Here is a 23,639-nt window from a genome sequence, read left to right on the forward strand (position 1 = left end):
CCACCAGTCAGCTCTCCCTCAAAGGGGAAGCAGCCTATGGTCATCTGGGACCACAGCTACTTTATTTTGCCTACATACAGGTGACATGAACCTACGTTCTACAATTGTACATTTTAAAAATAAATTTAGAGTACCCAATTTTTTCTTTTCCAATTAACGGGCAATTTAGCATGGCCAATCCACCTACCCTGCACATTTTTGGATTGTGGGGGTGAGACCCATGGGGAGAATGTGCGAATTCCACATGGATTGTGACCCGGGGCCGGGGTCGAACCTGGGAACTTGCTACCGTGAGGCAGCAGTGCTAACTACCGCACCACTCTGCTGCCCACAATTGTACTTTTTTAATATGTTGAGGTTTTGATGGGTTTTCCTGAGCGAGGTACATACAAAAAAAAATATTCCCTGGAAGAAATTGGTTCCTGTTTCTTTGACAGAAAACAAAAAATTGCTTAACATACTATTTATTTCAGAGGCCGGTGTTTTCACTTGACACACACATCAGTAACTTTACTGACTGTCTACAAGCTGCATTTGAATCTAATTTAAATATGCAAATTCTCCCTTCATTGTAAGTTATCTAATATTTCCTGAAGAAGATGAATCCTAGCTGAAATCCAGTTTTGCCTTTCCTATTATCCAAATGGTCACTTTTCATTTATAAACCTAGCCTGTGCACGTTGTATAAATGCTTGTTGAAGGGCATTGCTTTAACCTTACCTGGCCTGTCCTGTGGATGGAATAATCTAGTCACGTGATTTGTTGTGATCTTTTGGATGTCTGTTAGCATTTGGGTTTTTTTTTGGTTCAGTGTGAAACATTTTCAGGACCTACTCCCTCTATCAATATTAGCTGAAAGTAACTATTGAGCCTTGAGAAAGCAACAGCTTAACAAGAAGTAGCTTTCTATATTTTCCAGCATTCCAAAAATGTTTATGACTTTTCACATCTGGGATATTTACAATTTTCAGGTTTTCTAATGATGACCCAACTGAGTTTTCGTAAAGCTGTGGAGTTGTATTTCAGAAAAAATCTCTTCATATTTTGTACACCTGCTGTTTAAATATCAGTCAGACCTGTGTAAAGATATCCGGCAGGCGGGTCAATTGGAACAGGGGCTGCAGACCTGCAGGATTAAAATGTTCAGTGAACCGAACTTGAATTCTGTCAATGACGATCAGTGTGGAGTGTTGAAGTTTCATTTCGTAAGAGACAAAATCTTTGACTGATAGCTTGACTGATAAATATTATGCAGGGTGACCTGGGAGGTCACATAGCTGCAGTGTACTGTTACCCCTGCATTGTCAGGAGAATTGGATTTCTGTGGATCTTCTGGAGATTTGGACTGTGCCAAAATTGGAACTGCGGTGTTTACCCTTGGTGAAGGACCTTGGGTCAGGATTTCAATGTGTTACAGTACCTATGTATTTGCTGCAGTACAGTGATGCTGTCACCATACTGAGTAACCTGGAGTTTGGATTACAGTTTACAAGATTTCCTTCAGATCACTGTGCCGCAGATCACCTTCTTGTCATATCTGCTCGACTGGTGTCGCCATGTGTTTCCTTTTCACAGTATGATTGTTCAAAGCCATTACAATGGCTTGTATCGCCAGCCAGCATGCAGGCCATTTTTTTTTTAATTCGAGCTACACTGCAAAATGTATGCATTGGATTAGGTTTATAATCTGGCAGCACCATGGGATTGCTGGAGAGGCGAAGAATGTATAAGAGTGTTAACCAATTTTGAAAACTTTTAATAAATTCCATCAAATCAAAGCAAAAAATCAATTAAACTTTAATTTTCTGTATTTGTTCATCAAACAAGTTACTGTAACATGCAGCCAGATTGTGTCGCAGCTGTGAAATATTAGATCAGTAGCTATGTTGAGACCAGCATTCATGAGAAACCCTCTCAATCCTATTTCTGCCACACATGGTCCGGGAGCAATGGGAAAATATCACCAGCGTGATGTCTAATTTTTATCCCACGTTAACGAGAGAAGCCCCGAACCCTGCTACACCAAGTAATAATAATAATCGCTTATTGTCACAAGTAGGCTTCAATTAAGTTACTGTGAAAAGCCCCTAGTCGCCACATTCCGCCGCCTGTTCGGGGAGGCCGGTACGGGAATTGAACCCCCGCTGCTGGTCTTGTTCTGTATTACAAGCCAGCTGTTTAGTCCACTGCGCTAAACCAGTGACATTTATTTTAACTTCTCCATACCAACAGCCTTCAGGTCCCTCTGAATGACATTACCAATTAGGAGGTCATTTGTGCTGTAGGCCAAAGCCTTCCAAAACTGTATTTAGACTGCCTAATTTCACTTTTATATGAGGAGACTTTAATCCTATCGGGTCAGGCGGGAGTCGAAAGGACAGAGTCACAAGACGTTTGATAAATGATCAAATAACAAACATGTTGTAAAATTGAAGCCCTTAAGATTAAAGGGCTGCAGGGCTGCAAAATTGGCTCCGGGTAAGAAAACGGTCGTAGTGAATTATTAATTCTAAATGTAATCCCTGGCACTGAAAATTTACTTTATTTTTGGCGACTCATCCTCTCAGATTTTAATTATTAGAGATGATTGAAAAAAAATCACTTCAAATTACTTCTTCTTTCTATCCCTCATCTCTCTCAATCCCAAAGAATATACAACTCAGAAATTAGATTTAGATTTATTGTCACGTGTACCGAGGTACAATGAAAAGTATTGTTTTGCATACAGTCCAGGCACATCTCTCCATACATGATTGCATGGAAACATAGAACATACGATAAACACATGATGTACACAATGTAAATACATAAACGTGGAAATCGGCTGCAGTACATAGTATAGTGTTACAACTGTTGAGAATGAGTAGAAAAATTAGTTCAGTCCATAAGAGGGCCATTCAGCCCAGCCATTCTACCCTTCCCTGCTATGTTAGCGTAACCCTTTCCCTGCTCTCTCATATGCTTTTCCAGTTATCCCTTAATAGCTATTCTGCCATTCTGGTGGTTGCAAGTACCACATTCTCGCCACTGAGTATTGAAGTGTCTTTTGAATTCCATTTCATTTATTGGTGATTATTTTATATTAATGGAGTCTAGTTTTGCTCTTCTCTATGATTGTATATATGGCACTGTCTGTGCCAATTGTGTCAAAATCTTTCATAATTTAAATGATTAGATCTAATAAATCACCCTCCGCCTTCTCTTTTCAAGGGGAACTTTCCACTTTCTCATCCTTTCCTGATGAATTTTATTACGAAAGCCGACCAGACCCGAACAGTGGCTTGGATACTGGACCAAAACCTAATATTTGAGTTTATTTGTAAGGTTGTGCAAAAAGAATGATTCGCTCCGGGAGTGATTGCATCAGAAAATAGGACTTTGGTATTTCTAAAACAAATAGAATATTAAGTATTGTACCAGAGGCTGGTTTAGCACAGGGCTAAATCGCTGGCTTTGAAAGCAGACCAAGGCAGGCCAGCACCACGGTTCAATTCCCATACCAGCCTCCCCGAACAGGCGCCGGCATATGGCGACTAGGGGCTTTTCACAGTAACTTCATTTGAAGCCTACTGGTGACAATAAGCGATTTTCATTTCATTTCATTTCAAGTTTGTTTACTTGTCACCCAAAAATGAATATCTTACAATTACCCCTTAACACTACTACTCAATTTCCCATTAAACAACAAGAAAAGTAACATACAGCTTTCAATGAACCTTAAAAATTAACGGGGCATAGAGTAATACTTGCTTTACAGAAAAGATTCTGACTCTCTTCCGTTTGGAACCCATTCAGACTCTGGCATTGTCTTTCGGCAAGACTGCTCTGCTTTCAAAATATTATTACTTTTTTTTAAGCTATCCTACTGGGAGAGAAAGTCTTCACTTTCAAAAGCCTTTCTCCAAAACCCTGTCTCTCCTTGCTCTACCCAACACTGACATCATCTCCCCAAGCTAAGAAAACAAATTAACTTTTTCGGGACTGAAAACACATTGGTTCACCAGGGATTCCACAGGCAAACAACTCTGCATTAGCCCAGACTGAAAAACTCATTTCTTGGTCAATTTCACCTGCTGGCTGCTAAAATCATCCAGGTCCTGCAGAACAGAACTCCTTTTTAAAAAACATGACCATTGCAGTCAAACACATTCTAATCCCAGGCTTTTAATCTTTAAATTGCCCAATACATTTATAATCCAATTTTCTTAAAGTCGTCACAGTATAACTTGATGTTTCTGGTGTTCTATACCATTTTTATGATATTGCAAGCAAAGCTGGGCAAATTATTCCAAATATTGTGTAACAAAGGTTCAAAAAGACTTTGCATAATTCTCTCTCCTTGTCAATTCTGTTCCCTGAGGAATAATCCCCAATGCTTAGTTTGCCTTTTTCATTACCTTATTTTTTTCTTTAATTTAGAGTACCCAATTATATATATTTTTCCAATTAAGGATAATTTAGCATGGCCTATCCACCTAACCAGCACATCTTTGGGTTGTGGGGGTGAAACCCACACAAACATGGGGAGAATGTGCAAACTCCACATGGACAGTGACCCAGGGCCGGGTTTCGAACCCGGGGTCTCAGCACTGCAGTCCCAGTGCTAACCACTGCGCCACATGCCGCCTTCATTACCTTATTAACCTACTTCATTGCTATCAGTGATTTGTCTATTTGTTTTCCAGACCACTTTGCTTCTCTATCCCTTTTAGATTGCTATTTTCAAAGTAAAATTACCTGCCTATTTCTTCTCAACCAAAATGATGTATAGATATAAATCTGTTGAAATCCATTTCCCAGACAGAACGGTGGAGCAGTGGTTAGCACTGCTCACCTCACGGCGCTGAGGACCTGGGTTCAATCCCAGGTCACTGACCGTGTGGAGTTTGCACATTCTTCCTGTGTCTGCATGGGTCTCACCCCTACAAACCCAAAGGTGAGCAGGGTAGGTGGATTGGTCGCACTAAATTGCCCCTTGATTGGAATCGTTTTTTTAAAGAAATAAATTTGATAATTCTATGCCCATTCTGCACGTTTATTAATATATTTCTTTCCCTCTCTTTATTTTGCTTTCTGTGCATGATTTTACATTGAATTAAATATTTTAACCTGCATTTACTGATTTTGACTTTGCGTGCCTCAATAAGGATTCCGATTGACTGAAGAGGCACACTGTTTCTTGCCCTACTCACACCAGTGGCAGATGCCGAGGAAAGGGCACCACACTTGTATAGTTTCTTAATTAAAAATGAAATAGGAGCTCAAGTTGGCCATTTCATCCTGCATGCCTGCTGTGCATTTCAACAAGATCATGGCTGATCTCTCTCAACCCCACCTTCCTGCACTATTCCCTTAATCCCAATTCCCTTAATCCCAATTCCCTTTACACCCGAAAAACCTATCTATCTCTGGCTTCAATATGTTCAACAACTGAGCATGCACAGCTCTCTGGGGTAGGAAACTCCAAATATCCACAATCATTTGAATTCCCCTCATCTCAGTCCAGAGTAGCTGACCCTGATTCTGACACTGATTCTGACACTGTGACCCGGTGTTCTAGATCCCAAGTCAATGGAAATTATTGTCAGTTGCTGTGTGAGAAGTCCCTGGAAGCTCTGAGCTGCTGAAGCTTCATAAACGAAAGCGCCATTCGTTAGCCGTTGACAAAATGGAGACCACTGTATTTGTTCATGAAAATAGTCATGAGTTAATTCTGAAAAATCTTCAGTACTCTGCACTGAAAGTTTAGTTCAATTTGGTTGGGACACGTTCTTCAGCTTAAATGCTTATAAGTAGTCTCATGACAAGCAAGAAGATACTGATAGTCTGGGTTTCAGGTGCTGATTACATCACGATAGCTTTGAAGTGCAAGTATACTTTAGTTATAATTCCATTCAATCGACGCAATTGCTATGATTACAGCCTGAATCCATTGGTTGTGAATGTGAACAAAGTTATTTATTGTAACTTTAGTTGGCTGCAAGGAAATTTGTGTTTAAATGCTTCCAAAGATATTATTCAAAGGGATATGGTGGCTATGGATGTGGTCCAAATTGAACCTTTGATCAATCTTCTATTGGTCATGTCTGACAAACCTGTTAGAATTCTGTGAGGTAACAAGGAAGTTAGACAAAGGAGGACCAATGGACGTGATCTATTTAGATTTCAAGAAGGCCTTTTACAAGGTGTCATATAGGAGGCTGTTAAATAAGTTAAGAACCCATGATGTTAAGGGTAAGATACTGGCATGGATAGAAGATTGGCTGGCAGAAGGCAGAGATTGGGATGAAGGGGTCTTTTTCAGGGTGGCAGCTGGTGATTAGTGGTGTACCTCAGGGGTCTGTGCTGGGACCACAACTTTTTACAATATACATTAACGATCTGGAAGTAGGAACTGAGGGCACTGTTGCTAATTTTGCAGATGATACAAAGATATGCAGAGGGACAGGTAGTATTCAGGAATAGGGGGGGCTACAGAAGTACTTAAGTACTTGGACAGGCTAGGAGAGTGGACAAAGAAGTGGAAGATGGAATACAATGTGGAAAAGTGTACGGTTATGCACTTTGGTAGGAAGAATGGAGTCAGAGACTACTTTCTAAATAGTAAAAGACTGAGGAAATCAGAAACCCAAAGGGACTTTGGAGTCCTAGTTAACGTGCAGATTCAGTCGGCAGGTGGGAAGGCAGAGGCAATGTTAGCACTCATGTCAAGGTGGCTAGAATACAAGAGCTGGGGTGTTCTTCTGAGGCTATATAAGGCTCTGGTCAGACACCATTTGGAGTATTGTGAGCAGTTTGGGGCCCTGTATCTAAGGAAGGATTGCTGGCCTTGGAAAGGGTCCAAAGGAGGTTCACAAAAATGATCCCTAGAATGAAGAGTTTGTCGTATGAGGAGTGGATGAGGACTCTGGTACTGCACTTGTTGGAGTTTAGAAGGATCATGGGAGATCTTATTGAAACTTAAAGGTTACAGCGAGGCCTGGATAGAGTGGACGTTGAGAGGATGTTTTCACTCGTAGGAAAAACTGGAACCAGAGGGCACAGCTTCAGACTGAAGGGACGATCCTTTAAAACAGAGATGAGGAGGAATTTCTTCAGCCAGAGGGTGGTGAATCTGTAGAACTCTTTGCCACAGAAGGCTGTAGAGACCAAATCACAGAGTATCATTAAGACAGAGATAGATAGGTTGTTGATTAATAAAGGGATATGGGGTTATGGGGATGAGAAAAATATCAGCCATGATTGAGTGGCCTAATTCTGCTACTATGTCTTATGGTTATGGAACTAAGGCAGGTAGATGGAGTTGAGATGCACATAAACCATGATCTAATTAATTGAAAGATTTCTTCAGGCTCAAAGGGTTGAATGTCCTATTCCTGTTTGTTTAATATAACAGAATTCGTACACACTTCATAAGCAACCTTAATAAATTCAGTATCAAACTCAGCATCCGAATTGAGTTCCTCTGTGGTTGAATTAGGGTCCCATCTATTACGAGCAGGTTGCAAATGCACGCAACCCACAGCATCAGGCCACCGATTAATTGACTTACATTGATTGGGCATGACCTACCCGAATGGGGACAGAGTCTCATAGCGTGATTAGCCGGTGTTTCCTGGAGCTCAGAGTGCCGGGAAACACTCCGCTATCTAATGCCCATCCGAGAAGACCAGCGGCCTCAGCGGGGAACGTGCGGCCGAGGCCGCACATTGCCCCATTCGCTCCACTGAGGAACTCGGCACACCGGAACTCCTCAATGGAGCGATAGATCGGGACGCCATGGCCCGCAGTCTTCCGCACAGGGCACGCCCTGGCCCGATCCCCGCCGTGTGAAAAATGCCAGCTTGGCACTTTGCCATTGTCAACCTGGCACCCTAGTAGTGCCCCTACCCGTTGGCAGTGCCAGGCTAGCATCCAGGTGGCACTGCCAGGCTGGCAGTGTCAGGGTGCCCAGGTGGCACCAGCAGTGCCAGGGTGTCACTCTGCCCAGAAGGCATGCACCTCCACCCCCCCCGGTAGACCCCACGAGTGCCGATCCGCCTGGTCCCTATTTGTGGAGACCAGCACTGAATGGCGCTCACCCGATGTCTCCAAGGCGAGGGGGTTAGATCTCAGGAATGCATATTATATGAGACTAGTAGATTTGCCAAAAAGTGATCCCACCCACAATGGGCGGGATTCACATCGCGACATCTTGTGAGACTGCATTAGATCTCGCAAGGTGGCGAACCGGGTGCATCCCGGAAGTGGGACTTCCCGGCATATACCAGCCTTACCGCCCAGTGTTGTAACCTTCACTTGTTCAGTACTTCTGAAGCATTTCACAATGCAGTTATATAGAGAGATGTAGCCCTGGACATGCCCACGGCCTTACAATGAACAGCTGAAAGAATGAGGTCCAGGTGTTTTGTTTTTTAGGTTAAGGACAGAATGTTGGTCAGGACACTAGGCGAGATGCAAAGTTCTACCACATTGAAGCAAATGAACCCTCAGTTTAATGTCTAGGCCAAAAGACAATGGGCAAAATTCTCTACCTTGCGCCACAGGTAGCAGAATTCCTGGTGAGACGGAGAATCCAGTGTGGGGTGGGAAAGCCATTCTGTTTCCGATGCTCCGGCCCCTCGCTGATGGCAGGATCGAGGTTTGTGCCAATGGGAGGATGCATATGGCTCATTAAGACCTATTTGAATCCGGGGGCAGCACAGTGGCGCGGTGGTAGCACTGCTGCCTCACGGCACCGAGGACCCGGGTTTGATTCCGGCCACAGGTCACTGTCTATGTGGAGTTTGCAGATTCTCCCCGTGTCAGCATAGGTCTTGCCCCCACAATCCAAAGATGTGCAAGGTAGGCGGACTAGCCACAAAAATATCCCCTTAATTGGAAAAAAAATTGGGTGTTTTACATTTGTAAAAAATGGGCCGGGCACCATATTCTGCAGGCCTGCGTGATTCTCCAGTCCTCTGGGCCAGGAATCACTGCAAGTATGAACAAGCGTGGCCCTTACATGGTGGACCTCACAGTGGGCCAAGGGGGTAATTCCTTAAGGGAGTTGCCCCCAAACTCCATCCGAGGGCCACCTTTTCCTCCCAACCCACAATGCAACGCCTGCCTACCCCACCAGAACCCACCGAGACACCCTAAATAAGGAGATACCCCCAGAGACCCACAAAGTAAGGAGATCCTCCAGAGACTCCCTAAATAAAGAGACCCCCAGAAAACAGACCCCTGTCTGGAAGCTAGAGAGCAGTCCAGACAGAGGCAGTGAAAAAAATTACTCTTGTAACACTCACCTGGGCAATACATCTGCTGGCTCAGATATAAGAAACAGCAGCTGTCAAATTCAGGAAAGAGAATACCAGTCAGCTGTGTTCCCTCAGATTCTTGAGCTGCAAGCCATTCATTCATTTCCTTAACTAGGCTGTGATTGACAGCTTCCACATACACACAGCTGTCATCTTTGATTCATTCATCTTCCTTCACCGTTGAATAAATCTGAAGTGCTCTAACCGCAATGTTTATAAACATCAACCACTTCAGACAGAGCTAAGTGCTGTCAGTTTCCAGCTGACCATTTCAAAATCACTCAAGTATTAAGGGAGGTGATTGGAAAGCACTTAATTCTTTTTGATGCCAAAACCTACCAATCAAAGATGATCTTTATAATTGCGGACTGGGAGGGGGGTTTGAATAGTTATGTAGGGAATGAGGGTGACCAGCTGCTGGACCTCACTATCACACCACCCACTCAAAATGGAGGCCCGATAGCAGGATTCCCTAGAGTATCCCTCACAATCCTCACCATGTCCAAATTTGCATGGTGAAGGATTGAGAATCACTCAATTCAGCTTGGGCGGGAGAACATAGAGAATTTTGCCCAATATCTTTGACAGTGCAGCACTTCTGAGCACTTCTATAGTGACAGCCTTGTTTGTGCACTCAAATTGTTACAGATGCATGTACATTAAATACATGAAGGTTTTTCCATGAGCACTTTTAAGTTGCTGCATGATTGATATTAAGTGTTAAATATTTTCTTCCATTACACTTGAGTTTTCATAAAAACACAAAGTGCTGGAAAAACTCAGCAGGTCTGGTGGCATCTGTGGGAGAGAAACTGAGTTCATGTTTCCAGCCCAATATGAACTCCTCTTTGAAATAGTTATTGTTCTTATTCTTCTTCCCCATCTCCAGCATCCATGGTATTTTGTTTTAATTTTAGCACTTGGTTTGTTTCCTGATATTGGCCATTACAATAAAGGTAATGGGTAATTGTGCAGGAAACGATTCTCAATCCTTAAATTTGCATGGTGAGGAACACGAGGGATTCTCCAGGAAATCCCGCTATTGGGCAGCCATTTTGAGCATGTGGCCTGAAAGTGAGGACCCGCGGCTGGCCACTCCCCTCCCGCATCGCAATACATTTATTTTCTGATCTCAACTTGGATGGAAATTAGGGAAGTTTACCAATGTAAAGAATGCAGTTCCTCCGCAATAAAATTCAGATTTTCACGTTCAGAATGAGCGTCTGTCAGAATCAGATTGTCAAAATGGTAGTGCTTCAGTGATCTTGACAATCCAAAAGTACTTTAATCATTGGGCTCCTTTTCTTTTCCTCATTAATTTATTAATTCTTAGGAATAAGTATAAGGATTAGCAATCAAAAACTTTGGAAAGCTTTCTAGAGATGGTACAGGCTTTCATTGTGTTATTTATTGAAAGGAAGGTCGGCTAGCCTTCATTCACTTCAATCTTTTGCATATTTTATCCTGTTATTGACAAGTAGATTATAGTACAAACAGGGTTTCCAGTTCTGTACTCATTGTTCAGCAGCATTTTGGTAGAGAAGTTATTAACTGACATCTGTTTACAATAGATGGAAGAACAATTTTAGGAAGTTCAAGTTGCATTGCAAAATATGCACTCAACGTTTTGAATTTTCTTTATCCTGCTAACTCAATAGGACTATTACTTGACTAGTGATTGAAGCGTTCATTACATTACCTGCAGTGATATTTCTTTTTTGTACAAGATCATTAAAAATATCAGAATGAGACAGCTATGCAGGGTAACTGGTGCACAGTCTCATAACTACATGCAAGCTGCAGTAGTGATGTTCAGTGACTATAATCTACCATGTGGTAGATATTTGTTTCTATTCTGGTAGCTCTAGCTTTTAAAAAAAATCTTTCATGGCAGCAACATTGGAATCACTTTACTGGGATACTGGGTATACTGATGTGCTTACAATTTTATATGATTGTAATACTTGCTGATGAACAAGTGGAAAATTATAGCTTACAGGCCAAATAAAAAGTGTTTTGATTTTCTTTCTTAAAGAATTGATCTGAAAAGTCCAATAATACAATACCATGAGCCAGAATATACAATCACAGTTGCCTCTTGAGCCAATATACCTGTGCTGATGGCCACAATAGCACCACCTACAGGATATTATCGGTTTAACTCTTTTTCCAAATCATCGCAGGGCGTGGAATGTGCAGAAGGTGCCCATTGCTGCTGTACTGTTTCTGGAACTGGAGACATCTTTCAGTCTTGCGCCCCTGCCCTTTTTACTTTAATAATGCTCCTCGTTTTCAAAGAGTGTATCAAATCCTCTTAAATTATATTGTAGTCTCTGCTTCAATAAACCAATTGTCGTAAAGCATAAACCCGTGTCTGGAAAAATCTTCTAATTTACACTTTTTGTACTTTTACTGATAATCCTCCATCTTTGTACTCTTGTTACCAATTTAACAACCAGAGCAAACAGTCTCTCATTATTTATCCTTTGAAAACTTTTCATAACTTTTGTGTAGCACAAGTGCCTAGTGTCATGTGAGAGTACCTTTAAGAAATGGGTGTTTATCAGTGATGTCAAAGTGTGGGTGGGGCTGGGCTGTCTGTCAGCTTTTTACTTTCGTTTTAGGCTGTTTGCTGCAGGGTGTGTTTTAGTTTCGTTTTCAGTGTTGGAGCTGAAGCCAGACAAAGCAGGTGTACTGCTGTTCTCTCTGCCATGAAAAGACTATCTCTTGATCATTTGGTGAATTCAGAATTATAAATGTTCTCAGTAGTGAATGTAAACCTACTGTGCTTCTGTTAAAAGGTGTTTTTTTGTCTTCTGGATGATGTTTGGGACGTTATTAAGGATTACTTAGTGTTGTATTCTTTGGGAGTTATATTTTAATTGCTGGTTGCTAAGATGTTCACTGTATGTTTTAAAAAGGTTAACTTGAGTTCATAGAATTAACATTGTTTTGCTTTTAAAAAATACTTTTCCATTTCTGCTGTACCACACCTGTAGATTGGACCCTGTGCTCCCCATACCACAATCTATTAAAAGTTGTGGGTCAGGTAAACTCCATGATACACTTTGAGGTTCTCTAAACCCTGGTCCATAATACTAGCACTTCACAGCGCCAGGGTCCCAGGTTCGATTCCCCGCTGGGTCACTGTCTGTGCCAAGTCTGCACGTTCTCCCCATGTGTGCGTGGGTTTCCTCCGGTTACTCCGGTTTCCTCCCACAGTCTAAAGACGTGCAAGTTAGGTGGATTGGCCATGATAAATTGCCCTTAGTGACCAAAAAGGTTAGATGTAGTTATTGGGTTACGGGGATAGGGTGGAAGTGAGGGCTTGAGTGGATTGTTGCAGTCTCGATGGGCTGAACGGCCTCCTTCTGCACTGTATGTTCTATGTTCTATAATTTAGAAAACCACTATTAGGTCCCCACTTTGAGCTTTATTGATCATTGTAACCTCTGATTCCCTGTATCAGCTTTAACACCCTACCCATTGTTCTAAAATGTTTCCAGCAATGAGATGCTGAGAACTGCAGAAAACATCCAGGCTGTTGCCTCACCCATGGTTTGTATAAACTCAACATACTTGAAGATGAAATCTAGAACTTCAATCGTCAATATTAATTACCCTTTCTACATGCTCCCAATGCACCCTGCTGCATATTTCTACCTGCACTGAATCTCCTTAGATTTCTCTATTCCTCAACGTTTAAGAATTTTACTTCTTATGGTACTCTTCCATTCACTGCTCTTCCGCGAAATATACGACCATTACTCTGCATTGATTTGGAACTGCCGCCAATCTGCCCAGCCCATTAAACTGCTTTTTTTCGGCATTGTACTGAAGGAGGCCTTGGGTTTGCCACATTGATTCTATTTATGTACCAGCTTTAACAATGAACATTTGCCCCAAAATAAAACCCCTTGGGGCTATAGTTTGAGACCCAAAACGCAATCCCAGCCTTTAATGTGGACATGGCATTTGGCAACTGAGGACCCAAAATGCTAATGTTGAGCAGGGTTCAGGATAAAAAAAAGTTAATCAAACCTGAAATTGTTACTCATTTATTTTCTCCTTGATGGACAACCGATGATGCAAATTTTGAAAGGAATTGAAATATAATTCTTTTGCACATGCATCGTGGCATCCTGGCATAGCCATGCAAATGAATCGTAACAAACTTAGGCTAGGTTGTGTTGGTGCCTGTATAAATCGGCTCTTTAATTCCGTATCAGCCTCAGGAACAACTTACTTTTGTTTGAATGTGAATATCCAAGTATAACCCTACAACTATCATGTAGGGATTTTAAAGAATGATTGACATACTTATATTACGGAAAATAATCTAAAGAATGGCCTTGCATTTGTACAACATCTTTTACAATCTTGGATGTCCCAAAGTGCTGTGCAGTCAATGAAGCATTTTCTTTGAAGTGTACAGCAAAGTGTACAGCAAAGCTGTACAGACAGCAGTGAGATGATGACCCAGATAATTATTTAGTGATTTTGGTAGGGGATGAATATTGGCTGAGGGCATTGGAGACAACCCAACTGCTCTTTCGAATAAGGCGGTGAGAATTTCACTTCCCCTGTTGTGGTAAAAACACCCCAAGGTACTTCACAGGAGCATAATCAAACAAAATTGGAAACCGGCCACATACGGCGATATTAGGGCGTGTGCGGGAAAGCCTGGTCAGAGAGGTAACTTTATTGAGTGAATCAAAGATGGAGAGGGTTGGAGGTTTAGGGAGGAAATTCTGCAACCTAGGGCCGAGGCATCTGAAGACACAGTCATCCAGGTTACACCCGTCAAAGGGTTTATATTTGGAGGAGCACAGATATCGTTGTTGCAGGGCTGAAGGAGGTTACAAAGTTGGGAAATATGAAGCTATGGACATATCCGGAAACCAAGATAAGAGATTTAAAATTGAGGCATTGCCAGACTCATTGCCAATATAGGTTGGCTACCACGTGACGATAGCTGAAGTGAAGTTAGCGCAAATTGGAATGGGGCAACAGAGTTTTGGATGAGCTCACATTTCTGGAAGGTGTAAGACGTGCCAGAAGGCCATTGCAATAATCAAGTCTGGAGCTAGCAAAAATGAGGATGATGGTTTCCGCAGCAGGTGAGCTGAGGCAAGTATTGACGCGGATGACATTATGGAGGTGGAAGTATTATAATACTGTGCTGGACCAATCATCAAGCTTTTTGCCCCCCCCCCACTCTCTCTGAAGGCAAGATGAGAATGAGCATGAGTTATGTTTTCCCCTTCCTTACCTTTGGGGCACTAGGGTCAATTGTAGTTACCCAGGCTGAGATACTGAACTCAACACAGTTTGGGTACATTTGTTCTTTGCCGTTTGGGATCATACATGGCAGTTTTCTATTGTCCTGCAAGAGGATGGGTGGTGAAAGAGGAGGTGAGGCAGCGCCTTTGGATTTGAGCTGCCTGTAACATGGCATCTTTGACACAGGAATCTCAAAACCAATTGACCTTTGATTGTAGACTTTGATTATGTTTGGATACCTGAACCAGGCAGGTCTACAATTCTGGACACCACAAAGGATGGGCCGGCCAAACCTGGCTTCATAATCACATTTTGAGGCTTGCTTCAACAGAAAGGCGATGTCTCGATTCAAGTATGAGACTAATTTTACCTGCAGCGATATTCCATTCACTCATCGTGCTATTTTGCTCAGTGTTTAATATCATTAAGATTGTGCTAATGGTTTAAGAATTAATAACAAGAAAAATTCAATTTATCATCTAATTGAACTTCTATCATGACCTGGTTCTCAATTATATTGAACTGAAACTAATATTAACAGTGAGGATTGGTACTGTGCTTGGAAAATGAACCCTTCATTGCTGTGCAGTTTGGTATTCATTATTTGAGTTGGCTCACAGATATGTTAACTTGAGTTTGACCCGTCCTCCTTGTTCTGATATGATTTAGTTTAGTCTTGCTGCTTTTCATATCACCTCTGATGCCTGCGCCTCTAGCCAAAATAACTATGAGTAAAAATGTAAAGCTGCCATGCAAGTAGCTGGGATATATTTTATGATAGATATATTTTAAAAACACTCGGAAAGTAAAAACACCAAAAATAAAGTTTTAAATTAATTACCAATAGGTATGGATGAGGGAAACTCAAAGATATTTGAGATGCCAGAAAGTGACTGCTTACAAGTCTCTGGTTATTGAGAACTCTTGTCGTGACCAAGATATTAATTCTTCAATATAGTACTTCACACTAGATGAATTTATTACTTATTTTGCAATTCTTAGAGACACGATTTTTTTATTCATGTTAAATGTTGTAGGTTACAATGTGTCACTTGTTCCAGTAACTTGAAAACTGCAATGTAAATCAACTAGATTATGCAACAGTTCCAATGTAAGACAAGCGACATAACTTGGAACATTGGTTATGACTGGGGATTTTAGCATTTTATATTTTTTTATTGGATTATCGGCAGATAGAATGCCCAGCACTCTTCCACAAATCCTACTTTTGTTGATTTAAACGATTGAGAGGATTTAACATCTCGTACATTCAAATGTTCTCAATTTGAATCTTTTGAATCCCTTCCCTGCCATTCCCCCACCTCACCTTGCTGATCCTGCACTAACTTTTCTGCTGTAAGCTGCACTAATCCATTTTTCACATGAGATCCTACATCTTTATAAAAGGCACCAAGATATTTCCAATGCTCTAATACTAATGGTTGTGTAATGTATTGTCGATTGGATTAAAATAATCTCACAAGGAAAAGTGACAGCTAGTCGTCAGCAATACTCCGGTACCCAACTAGCCTGGTGGGAAAAGTCAATATCCCATCAAAAGGCAGGTAAACACCACAGGGGAACTCATTCCACCTGGTTTCATTTTGTATTTTCTCAAATGATTTCTGCTGTCTCCAGTTTTAAATGAACTTTATTCTCCTACTGAGATTTGATGAGTCCATTGTAACATTTTCTGTGTTGAAGAAAGAAAACTATTAAATCATTTCTTATGAGAGCTACAAATCTCACAGTTTGTACTGCAGAAGAACTAAGTGTGTGTATAAATTGATGAAGCAGAGAGTGTAGAATGTTCCATTCGTGCTATGGTAGGTACAAGTCTGTCATATATCGTGTTTTGCGGAATTGAAATTGTACTTTTGCAGTTTAGAAGAACATAGCCAGAAGAAATCTTTCTGTGGTGTTACAAGAGCAAATGTTGAATATACAGGCCTGTCAATTTTCTGTTTTAGATTGTGGGTGTGCTGTAATTGGAAATGCACAGCGCACACATTTAACATTCAAATTTACACTTTTCATATTCTGACAAAAAAAATAACATGCAAGCATTTTAAATGCCAAGTAGGCTAATCTTTGAATGTATAAATTCAGAAATATATCTGAAATCATTTTAACCATTTCAATTCCATGTAGATGGATGTAAGGAAGGACACTAGACTCAAACCAGTCTGTCAATGCATTTTCTTTCCATAAATTAATCATTTTAGCCAATTTTTTACCATCCCACTTATCATGTACTTTGTGAAGCTTTTGGTCCTACTCGGAACACCAACTCCCAATTATCCATTATATCCATTTGCATGGTTTAATTATTTGGCCATTTATTAGGCGACTCTTTCTTACCGTTTCAGAGAATAAAAATCTCCCCCCTTCCCATCTAACTGACTAAGAATTAACTTCCCATTGGAACCCTTCACAATTTGTTGAATAATTGGGTCCCTTCATAATGAAATAAACTTTGATCTCCTGGTTCCTGAAACAGAATCTTTACCAATGTTCAGCTTAAACCCCTTGCTCAACTAATTTATGACACCTAGAAATACCTTTGCTCAGTTTTATATCCTAGCAAAGTGAATAATATCCTTGGCACAGTTAGCTAACGAGAAATGTATACAGAACTGATGTGGATCTGACCAATGCCTGTGGAAATTTATAATTTAGTTATGATGGATTCAGAATGTTTTCAGACATCTTATTCCATTGTTACATGTTTCTTTGCATTGGACCAGCATTTGTTTTGCTGTCTTATGGGAAGTAACTTTTTTTAAAGGTGGATTGTGGGCATTGAGAACTCTTCAGTAAATATGGAATTAAATAGAATTTGAAATCTGAAAACAGCATTTTATTAAAATGTATTCCTGGATGTAATTTCTCTCTCTCCTTTTTCTAGGGTTTGTGAAGAAACACTTTGGTACTAAAGATCACGGTGTTGTGTTTAAGAGCCTAAAGGGAGTTGTAGATGACGCACTGGCTTCCAGCAGCTACTCCGAGGTGAACCTCTGCAAACTCTTCCAGGCATTCAGTGCAATCAACAAATGAAGGAGACACTGTCATCTATTTTTGTTAGGCTAGATGGCCTATGTTGTGGGTGGTAGAACAGGAGCAAAATTCTTGTAATTAATTCTTTTTGGGATTTGTGAATCTGTCTGTACCGAGATCGCTCTTTAAATCTGATGCACAAAGATGTGAATAGTCTTGGGATTTGACCCAGGCTTCTTGGTGGAGGAAGTTAGAAGAACAAACATATCAGAAAAGGGCTCACACTGTTATTACGTGGACTTGTTAATGTTTTTGTTGTCATCTACTTTTCTATCAAAACATCAATTAAACCTATAAAAGAGATGAAAGCAGATTATTAAAAGCTGGCTGGGGAGGGAGTGTTAGGATTGATGGTAGTTTTTTTTTAAAGAGTGATCTGTGGAGCCAGCGGACTAGGAAATGAGAATAGTTGGGATCACTGTGGAGTACACTTACTGGAGAGTGGAACAATGGGTCTCATTTACCAAAATCTGAACAATCTATTGAAGTGACTGAAGTACGTTGGATTGGAGAACTAACAGACAAACGCAACCGGTTTTTAAATAGGCAGCTGACGATGAATGAAGCAAGTACAGCAATGTCTGGCCAAGTCACTTCAAACTTCAGTGCTCTCCAAGATTTCTATAGACTCTTGGTATCTTTTTTTAAAATAAAGATGACATCCATAGTTTTTATATAAGAGAGCTTTTTACACATACATTGTGAGCATGTTTTGAATAAAATTGATTCTACCTTGTTTGTGTCATATGATTAATGTTTAAATAAATGACCATAATCTCTTGTTTAAAAATATTCCAGTCCAATTTATTTAAAGTTTTTCCATTTGTAAATTTGTATATTTTTCCTACATTCATAAATGGCAGCAACATTGTTGGTTCCCCTTCTGAGTTTGCACAAATCCTTTTGTCTGACCACACAGATTCTTATTACCTGAAAGATTATTAATATTGTATTGTTTTTAGAATGCTCCTATTGTATGTTACAAAGAGAAAGCTTTCCTTACGGTGAGGATGGTCAGAAACTGGAAGTCTCTGCCACAAACCATTATTGACACGGAGTCCACTGGGGGAGAATATTAAAAAGGTACGAGAGCAAGCAGTAAAGTGGGATTTAACTAAGCTCATGGGGAAGAAAGAAAACAAAATAGACTAGTTCCAAATGTCATTTTCTTTTCATTCGAGGGATGTGAGCATCACTGGCAGGCCAACATTAATTGCCCTTAAATTGGTGGTGAATTACTGCCTTGAACCACTGCATTTTGTGTAGTGAAAGTGTTCCCACTGTGGTTTTAAAGAGTTCCAGGGTTTTGACCCAGCAACATTGAAAGAATGGCAATACATTCCTAATTCAGGATTGTGTGTTCTTGGAGGTAGTAGTGTTTCCACGCTGCCATTATCCTCCCAGCTGCTAGAAGTGAGGTAGTGTTGAATACGTCTTTGCGAGTTGCTGCAATGTTTCCTGTAGATAGTACATACTGCAGCCATGGTGATCTAGTGATGGATTGTGTGCCAAAGAAAGAAAGTGCTTTGTCCAGGATAGCATGAACTTCTTGAGTGTTGTTGGAGTTTCACTCATCCTGACAAGTGGGGAATATTCCATCTCATTCCTGTCTCTCTCTGTAGATGGTGAAAAGGCTTTGCGGAGTCAGGAGGTGTGTTACTTGCCTCATCTCCCAGCCTCTTGACCTGCTCTTGTAGCTACAGTATTTATGGAGCTTCTCCAGTTAAATGTTTGGTCACTGGTGAACTTGTGTGTTGATGGTGGGGATTGCAATTGATAATGTAATTGAATTACATGGGTAGGCGTTTAGACTTTTTCTTCTTGGAGACGTCATTGCCTGGTACCTCTGTAGTATGAATGTAATTTGAAACTCATGAGTATAAACCTGAATGTTTACTAGGCCTTCCTGCATCCAGACACTGATCCTTTAATATCCAAAGAGTTCTAATCATCCCTTCTCTGGCCTTATGATGAAGGAGAGGCCGTTGAAGATTGTTAGGCCTAGAGCACTATCCAGAGGAACTCCTACAGGGACTGAGAAGATTGGCCCCAATAATCATAGCCATATTCCTTTGTGACAGACATAACTCTTGCCAGTAGAGAGTTTCTGCTGATTGACACTGACTTTGTTTACTAGGGCTTCTAGATGCCAGATTCGGTCAAATTCTGCTTTCATGTTTAAGGTCTCTCATTGCCATCCTAACCCTGAATTCAGCTCCACGTTTGGGCCAAAGCAATAATGAGGTTTGAAGCCGGGTGGCCCTGGTGGAATTCAGACTGAGCTGGTTATTGATGAGTAAGTGCCACTTGATAACAATATTCATGGCACCTTCCATCACTCTGCTGATAATTGAGGGTAGTTTGGGGGCGATTTGGAATTATCTTACCTGATTGAGAAGGGATATACTGAGTGATTGCCCCACTTTGTCAAGTAGATGCCTGTGCTGTAATTGCTGAAACCGTTTGTCTCGAGCCGTGGCTGTTCTGGAATGCAAAGTTTTCATCACCGCACCCGGATATTGTCAGGGTCCCAAGTCTTTCCTGTTATCCTGTTCACTCAGCAGTTTCTTGATATCACATGGAGTGAATCAACTTGACTGAAGACTGGCTTCTCAAATAGTGGAAATTTAGGGAGAGGGAGAGATTCACATGGTACTTTTGGGTGAAGATGGTCACAAACCCTTCAACCATGTGTTTTGAGCTCACATGCTAGTCTCCACCATTATTGAGTGTCGGTGTGTTCATGGAGCCTAACCTCATTATTTGTTCTCCACCATTCATGGCTGGATATTTCACAACTCTAGTGTTTTGCTCTGGTCCGTTGATCGTGGGATCAATTTGCAGTCCATCACATGCTGCCTCTACTGTTTAGCATGTATATAGCCCTGTTATTGTAGCTTCACCAGATTGGTATCTCCGTTTTAGGCACACTTGGTGCTGCTTTCAGCATGCTCTTCAATGCACCTCATTGAGCCAGGGATGATCCCCTAGCTGTTTGATATTTTGGCTGGTTTAGCTCAGTGGGCTAGACAGCTGATTTGTGATGCAGAACAAGGCCAGCAGCGCGGGTTAAATTTCTGTACCAGCTGAGAATTCTGGATTCTCCCTCTGTGTACCCGAACAGGCGCCGGAATGTTGCGACTAGGGGCTTTTCACAGTAACTTCATTGCAGTGTTAATGTAAGCCTACTTGTGGCAATAGAAAAAAGGTTATTTATGATAGAGCCCAAGATGAGCCAAACTATGATGTTTCAAATTGTGGTGCACTGCATTTCTACTGCTCCTGATGGCCTATTGTCTTTTGTGGATGTCCAGTTTGGAGCTGCTATATCTGTTCTAAATCTATCCCATTTAGGGGGTAGTGCCACACAACATGAAGGACGGTGTCCTGAGTGTGAATATACATTGTCTACATGAGGACTCTGCAGTACTCACCCCTGCCCATACAGTTATTGTGCTATGTGCTCCAACATTATATGACTATGGACAAGCTGCTGGCCACTATGAGATGGTGGGGATTGCCTTTTAAAAAAATCAAATAATTAGTAGTAGTCACAGTAATTGTGTTAGTTTTCTGTGTGGATTTAAGTGACTCATGGTATTACATGCAAAGGTACCAATTTCACAAATGCATGTTACCAGCAGGGAGCCTCGCCTACATTTGGAAAATCAATCCAAATATATTTGAAATTTGCATAGTGGTAGAATTAACACACAATGAACATATGCTTGGAAGTCAGAAGTTGAAATCAGTGATATTGCTGTAAAAGACCTCACTAATAGACTGTAATTAAACAATGTTATCTGCAAACTTGTTGTTTTATTAAGCAGTTGAAGTAAAATGATGAACAATTTTAACAGCGACAGTAGTGGAGCCTTTGAGTCCCTTTCGTCATCATGGATCTTAGCTGTGAGTACGTTGCCAATCAATAGGTTATTCCAGTTTTGATTTTTTTTTGTTACCATATAAAGCATGAATTAAAATCTGAAAGGTTGGATGATGCCTTTTACAAAATAAAAAAATACCATTGTGACTTCAGAAGGAATTGTGGATCATCATTGAGAGTTTGAGGTCTAAAAGAGCTGTTCATATAACAGCTTGTCATGTTGACTAAACATTGATTTTACTGTATACTATGAAATTTATTGGAAGCAACAAATTTTCTATTAGTAGCCTAATGAGAGGTTTATTGCAGATTGGTACAGGATGTGGTAATCTTGTTCAGAGATGACTTTTCTGGTACCTAGTTGCAAGTGTTATAATTTGAAGAAACGATTGCCATAATCAATCCTAAATTTGGTTTGTAGATCCCCCAATCAGAATTAGTAGATTTCTTCCTCTAAATCATAAATCATTTAATTTCTTAACTATTTGAGGATATCCTCTCATGCAAGCTCCATATGGAAGGGATATGTTATCTCTCTTAAGAGTTTTGTTTATTTGCTCGATAATTTGCATTGGTTAGTCTTGCCCATTAGATAACGACATCTCCAAGTCTCAGCAGTAGCGTTGATTTGCACAAGCAAGCAACGTAAAAGGTTAGTTTTCATCAATTGTTTTTGATCTCACGGAATCATAGAATGGTTACAGAAGGCCACTTACATCATTTCCATCTCTGCAAAAGCAAATCAGCTAGTCTCACTCCCCAACTCTTTCCCTGTAACCCTGTGGAACTATAACCCAAAATAAATTGATAGCTTTGTTTTAGTTAAGCAGTTACAAGTTCTCAATAAATACTGGGAGGTAGCGCTACAGGAATTCCTCAGGACGCAGTACCTTGTGATTCAACCATCTTCAGCTCTGTGAACTTCACTGTACTTGATTGAGGTCAGAACAATTACTATTTCATAATGATTTACAGTGTTTAACATTCTTCACGGTTGCTCTGGTAATCAAGCCAATAAAAATAAAACCGGATTGACCACCCAGTGTCAACGTAGCCACTGGAAATGACAAAGGTACATCGTGACCAGTCATCCCTGCAAAGTCCTTCTCACCATCACCTCACAGGACTTCTGCCAAATTAGGGAGAACTGAACCACAGACAAGTCAAGCCACAGCATAATGTAATCATACTCACCAAATCATACCTTACAATCATTGTCCCAGACTCCTCCATCAGGACAGGCACCCCAAAGGTGGTAGCCCAGTGGTATACAGCCAGGAGGGAGTGGACCTGAGAGTGCTCAACATTGACTCCAGGTAGCATAAAGTCCTATGACACCAGATCAAACATGTACCTGCTGATTACCAGCTACTACCTTTCCTCACCTGATGAATCAGTGCTCCTCCGTGTTCAACACCACTCAAAAGAAGCATTGAGCATAACAATGGCAGAGAATGTACTTTGGTGGGGAACCTCATGGTACATTATTAAGGGTGGCCTGGTAGAACCATTGCTGACTGAACTGGCTGAGTCTTGAAGGACAAACCTGCTAGACTGGGACTGTGATCGGTGGTGAAAGAGCCAACAAGTGGGGAAAATCCTACTTGACTTTATTCTCAGCAGTCAACCTGTCACAGGTATATCAGTTCATGACTGAATTGGTAGGAGTGACCACCATGCAATCCTTGTGGACACAAAGTCAGAGTCTCCTCCATCATGGTGTCCCATTTAGTACATCACTGTACTGAATGGGACAGGAACAGATCTAACTGCTCAAAACTGAGCATCGCATGGACTGCTGTGGGCAGAAGAAGAATTGTATTTAATGGCAATCTGCAATCTTATGGCCTGGTATATCCCTCTCTCTATCATTGCCATCAGACCAAGTGGTCTGACAACTAAAGGATAATATAAAAGCTCTACAGTTCAGCCACATCCAATCATAAATGGTGGTGGACAATTAAACAACTAATGGAGAAGGAGGGGGCTCAACAAACATCCCCATCCTCCGTGCAGCCAGAGCCCAACACCTCAGTGCAAAAGATGAGGCGTGAGATTTTACAACTATCTTCAGCCAGAAGGGCCGGGAAGATGATCTATCTCAGCCTCCT

At 41.1% G+C, this 23,639-nt stretch overlaps 2 protein-coding genes across 2 annotated transcripts in view; one reads left to right on the top strand and one right to left on the bottom strand.

Moving 5' to 3' along the window:
* Positions 1-21,452, top strand: part of pola1 (polymerase (DNA directed), alpha 1) — a 373,540-nt gene extending 352,088 nt beyond the window's left edge. The window contains exon 37 of the mRNA XM_038802241.1: positions 17,494-21,452. Coding sequence (XP_038658169.1) covers positions 17,494-17,642 — 149 coding nt within the window. The 3' untranslated portion in view covers positions 17,643-21,452. The remainder of the gene's footprint in view (positions 1-17,493) is intronic.
* Positions 1-23,639, bottom strand: part of arxa (aristaless related homeobox a) — a 74,109-nt gene that overhangs the window by 20,751 nt on the left and 29,719 nt on the right. The gene's annotated exons all lie outside the window — the stretch shown is intronic.

This window comes from Scyliorhinus canicula, chromosome 7 (genome assembly GCF_902713615.1).
Source record: "Scyliorhinus canicula chromosome 7, sScyCan1.1, whole genome shotgun sequence".
NCBI lineage: Eukaryota > Metazoa > Chordata > Chondrichthyes > Carcharhiniformes > Scyliorhinidae > Scyliorhinus > Scyliorhinus canicula.